The 5,432-nt window shown below is 41.1% G+C and overlaps 1 protein-coding gene across 1 annotated transcript in view; it reads right to left on the bottom strand.

The window, feature by feature from the left end:
- Positions 1-810: 810 nt before the first annotated feature.
- The window catches only part of LOC104491997 (mitogen-activated protein kinase kinase kinase kinase 4-like), a 65,047-nt gene continuing 60,425 nt past the window's right edge, over positions 811-5,432 (bottom strand). Inside the window, exons 28-29 of the mRNA XM_010134497.1 lie at positions 1,985-2,124; positions 811-1,203 (exon numbers count right to left, since the gene is read on the bottom strand). Coding sequence (XP_010132799.1) covers positions 1,120-1,203; positions 1,985-2,124 — 224 coding nt within the window. The 3' untranslated portion in view covers positions 811-1,119. The remainder of the gene's footprint in view (positions 1,204-1,984; positions 2,125-5,432) is intronic.

Genomic DNA, 5,432 nt, shown 5'->3' with positions numbered 1-5,432 from the left:
AGAACAAGGTTTATGCAGAAACACTGGCACCAATAACACTAGTGGATGCGGCTTTAGTTAGATGTAATTAGCATAGGAAGCACCTGAAATTATTTATATTTTCTATTTATAATAGATTAACTCTTTGGATATTTTCATAACTATATTAAGAATACATTTGTTAACATCCATTGTGGAAAGATTATATTTACAGACAAATACATGAAAACTTGATGCTGAAAGAGCAATAAGAGAAGAAAAGCTGCCTGATCCTGTGCCCTTATATACATGGGTAGTGCTTTTAAATCAACTCATATGACTGTGGGTCCCACGTTTGAGTAGGAATTACAGGTTCAGGTCCATCATGCTTTATGCATATATGATTTTGACAAACCACTAAACTATTTTTTACAAATATATTCTACAGTAACTGTGTCTGCGGGCTCAGGCATCCAGCCCTGAGAAACACGGTCTCTCTCTTGCGTTTTGTAAAACCTACCAGCTGGGACACATGTCTAGAAGCAGCTGCTTTCGCAGCTCTGCAGTGAAACGCTCCCGTCTGCCTAGCACAGGACACGATCCCTCAGGTGTCCCAGTCAGCGTCAGGCCCGGTCATGAATGGTTGCTCTTTCACTGATTATAAGACTTGGACAAGGGAGTCTTGGTGATCAGTAACAGCTTGCTTAAAATGCAAAACAAGCCAAAACTGAATTAAAAATTAAGCAGATTCCAATTTGTCACCAAACTTGTTTGTGTTTTTATATCTACCTACAGATGTTGCACCCTAAAGAGGAAAGAGACTTCAGTTCACTCTAACAATGTCATCTGTGAAAATGAAACTGTACCCGCTTCCGAGTGCGGGAGCTTCTGACGTTGTCTACAGTCTTCATAAAAGATGTTCTAACCCTGCGAATACAATCTTCGTTTGCAACATATTTTAGAAGACAAACAAAACAAACATGTTTGCAATACTTTGACAGGAAAATGGAATTCTTTCCAAACGGAAAGAATATGAATTTTGCTAAGTTAGTAACAACAACATTTTTGTAGGTAAGGAGTGCAGATTTGTGTATATTACCTCCAAGCATTTTACACTGCTACCTATAGGGAATTTCAAAGCATCCTTCATTCTGATGTGATTTACCAGTTGAATAGTACATTTTGACCAAGAGTCATAAAGTATATTTGACTGCTGCCTCCCGACTGTACAGATGCAAAGAACACCTTGAAAGGGGAAAAAAAAAATAGAAATGCTGTCAGTTTACATTTATGAGAATATTTTTACCCATACAGATAATCTGAGAGAATGCCACATTCCAAACCAAGAAAATATATGTATCGCAATTAAATTTTAATCCCATGAGAAACCTTTTAAAGTGGTATAACTGAGATATATTTTTGATATATTTCTTTTCCTATTTGGAGAGCCACAAGGGAACATTTTAAAATAATTTAACTAAACAGTTTTGAGCCCCCTGTTTTCTAAATATGTCAGTGGGACTAAGCAGTTTTCACAAAACATTTATCAAGAACTGCTGTATGCAAGAAATCATACTTGATTATCCATACTCTAGAGCCTGCAGCATCTCTAGCATTGGAGCGCTGGCTTTTCTGTCCGCGATGGCTGCTCTGTAATTTCGGGAGAGGCAGTCCTGCAGTTGGGCATTACGAGGGCTGGCTCTCTGGCCCTCCCCACCGCACCCACTGTGCTGGAGCCTGGCCAGCTCTCACTGTCTGTGTTAGTTATCACCTCTGACAGCAGTTACGGCTGCCTCGAGTAGGAGTTAGAGCTGGCTGAAGGAGGGTGGCGTGAAAGTGCGGAATATCCACAGCGAGTGCTCTGTGAGGTCAGTGACTACATTCGCTTTGAATGGGGAAGTTAACACTAAGGTAACAACTAACCAATGTAAAACCCAGTGTTACAAAAATTAAGTGGTCTTAGAGTGTCATAGTCAACTATTACTCAATTTTTTGCTAAATTACCACACTGTAGTCATCTCTGTACCTTGTCATTTCTTTCACACAGAAACTTTAGTTTCTGTGCTTTCTTGTGCATAAATACTCCTTCCAGATTTCCTGTTTCCACAGAGCGTAGTTCAATCGCCTTCTCTCCCCAGCCCATGACCTGATTTGATTGAAGGTAAGCTAAAAGAAAAAAAAAAATACTACTTAACAGTTGAAAGACTGATTCTTACCTCATTTATGTCAAGATGGATCTGGAGCATTTCTCTTTGATAATAGTATTTTCTGAATTATTTGTCTTTTAAGTTTACATGAAAAGCCTTGGGAACAGTAACTAAATTGCAGTTTATCCTTGGACTTATTTTGGACTCTAGACATAAATCTCAAGTCTACTACTATCATATACTTTAGAATCACAGAAGGTTGGAGGAAACCCCTGAAGGGCACCTTGTTTAACACCTTCCCCCGCCCCCAAAGCAGGCCTAAATTAGACACGGTTACTCAGGACCTTGTCCAGCCATCTTTTTGATGGATATTTCACAGCCTCCCTGAGCCCCTGCTGCAATGCATCACTACTTTTAAGGTTTAAAAACTTCTTCCTAATACCTAATTAGAATTTCTCTTGGTATGCAGCTTGTGCCCGTTTTGCCTCTCCTTCTTTCACTGTGCATGGCTAAGAAAAGTCTTGACTCTGTCTTCTCTACACCCTCCCCTTAGGAAGTTTGGTTTGGATTTATACAGAGTTAAGCTTATTCTGACACCTAAATACTTCTGAATCTGAGACTATAGCATGATTAATTCGGTGTCCTTAACTATTGCCTTCCCAGCACTGGTTACATGCAATATCTACAACACAAAGAGAAGATACTGCAGCACTGTGGGAGCTCACTATGTTACTCTTGTTAAATCTGGCAACTGGATGAGAAATGTGAAGAGTGAAGGAGTCATCAACACCACAGACTTTAAATTAGTTTCAGAGAAGGCCCTCTGATGAGCCCATGTATGGGCTGCCAAGGTAAAAACTCATGAGTTATGCTTTATTGATAGTCAATGCTCAGATATTGTTGTTCTTGCTCAACTATGAAGTGTTGCTTCATTAGCCTGAGAATTCTGGTGCTCTGAAATGATGTAGAGGGAATGTGTGCATTTGACTGGTTTCTAGCTTTGGAGGACAGTGCTTGCCTGCCCTACACCATTAGTGCAAGCAATGCCTGTTCCTTAAAACCTTCCACACTGGTTTAGATTTTTGTCTAAAAATTAAACTTCCAATACACACTGTCACAGGAAGCAACAGCCTGTGATCCTACTTTAGAAGGACAGCAGAAAATAAAGGCAAGATGCCTGAGTAACTGTGTAACATACCTCTAGCAGTTGTTGATTTAATATTAACTCGGAATCCTTGCTTTATAATTCTTGTCTGAACAAATGTATGAAAATTACACCTCCTTAGAACCATGTGGTTTAGCTACAGTGTTGTGATTTTAGTTCCCTCAAAGTCTATGAATTTCCCCTAAATCTGTTTAGTATACTTTCCTTTCAGTTATTTGTTGTGCACACTGAAGGCTTCCCTGCCACTACAGCTGAGAGCAAGAAAATTCTTTCCTGGTATCTCAGTCATGTGAAAGAGGAAGAAACCGTCTGTTTGAAAAGCAAAACAGCACTGAGCAACTGAGAGGAAGCAGGAAAAGAGAAGAGGGGAGGGCCATTTTCTAAAAATCAAATCACCTGCAATCCATGAATTTTCAGTTTTTTCTTTATGCTTTGGTTTCTAGGCTGTACAACAGGGCGCTGCTGCTGTAGCCTGCGAGGAAGATGCCATTAATATTTGTGAATCACTGCAGCAGCAGCTTGATGAGCACCAGGGCAGCACCCAGGCTATATGCAGTTAGTATCTAAAAAGGTAGGCCTAGACCACAAATAAGTGAACAAGATAAATAAAAACAATGCAGTACTCAGACGTGCTGTTTTTTGTGACAACTGTCGGCACATTAACCTTTCCAGACCTAACTTTTGAATGCAACAGAGACAGGACACTGTGGTTTAGGGGGTGGGACAGCAAGGCAGGTGCATACGTATAAACAGCATGAAAGTATTCTGTGGCTCTGTGGTTTGGTGTAGGTCATACAGCTCCAGCAACAAAGACCTAATGCACGCCTAAGTCTTCTCATCTTTTCCACTACCTGAAATGTGCATTCGAGCTGTTGACAGGCTAATCTGTATCCACGCCTGAGGCAGATTTCTACCTGACAGCACCCTTGCGGCTCCCAGTAACAGCTTAAATGGGCTCTGTTGCAACCTCTAGGTCATCTGGGATAGAAAGCCCTGGATGACTGGACCATTACTGCAATGTTCAGAAGACACCTGATCTCCAAGCTGCACAGCAATAGGAACATAATAAACCACATATACCAGGTCCAGCCACTGATGCTCTGCTGGCCAGCCACTATGCAGAGAACGTGTCAACCGAAGTGGGAAATTTCAGTAGCACAAAAACTCGTTCTTGTAGCAGAATCAAGAAATTCTTTCTCAAACTGTATCTGTGCAATAACATGCCAACAAAAAGGCCCCATTATACCATTTGTGGGGTTGTCCAGTTATAAAGATTTACCTATCCATGGAAATTAATTTGGAGGATAGCAGGCTGTGAATTCAAAAGGTCAGTACTGAGTCTTGATCATCTCCCCATGTGGGAGCACTTAGAGGTGCTTCACATGAAATTAATTGAGAGCAATTAAAGTTGTCTTATTCTGGAACAAAAACTCCTATACCATGAGCAACTTAGGAACAGTTAGTTTGAGTCCACTTTCCACCTCAACAAGCTTCAGACAAAAATATCCTACACTTGCAGCTGGCAACAGGAAATGTTTACATTACACACAGTGTGAGATTGTACTGGTTTCTAGCAACCCTAGACCTGAAGAGCACTCAGCAGAAAAGGTATACACTGACTCAGACTGATGTGCCAACATTGCTTAATGTACTGGAACAAAGTAATCAGAGTTACCTGAAGCTCCCCGCTTCACTGCACGTCTTAAAAGACATACAGCATAAGCTGAGGTGGTTATTACACCATTTACACCAGCATTACTCCCTGGATGTCAAAGAACATATGTCATAAAGTTAGCATAGCAAAGCGAGCTCAAAATCAATTTTGTAACATCACGAAAGCATTAGCAGCGCTCTGAACCTGGGGCGAGACTTGGTATCTCCTCTTTACATTGTGTATGAAGTTGAGCCCCCATTCACCCAGGGAGGTGACTGCTTCAAGGAGAAATGGCTGAAGATGGGAAAGGTGAAAGAAAACACTGAGCCATACTGGATCCATGAGCTTCTCTGAAGTGTCACTGACGTGAGCTCATGGTCTCAGTCTCACACCAGCAGCACACTCACAGTCTGAACGAGACGAGTGCACTTGGTACCACAGAATCCAGGTACTGCTACAGTCGCACTTCCTTCTTCACCGTTTGTTTTTTTTTTAAAAAAACTCTTTC

The sequence above is a fragment of the Buceros rhinoceros genome, unplaced genomic scaffold (genome assembly GCF_000710305.1).
Source record: "Buceros rhinoceros silvestris isolate BGI_N320 unplaced genomic scaffold, ASM71030v1 scaffold5184, whole genome shotgun sequence".
Taxonomy (NCBI): domain Eukaryota; kingdom Metazoa; phylum Chordata; class Aves; order Bucerotiformes; family Bucerotidae; genus Buceros; species Buceros rhinoceros.
Note: the sequence above shows the minus strand (reverse complement) of the source record. Positions and strands in the feature narration are given on the sequence as shown.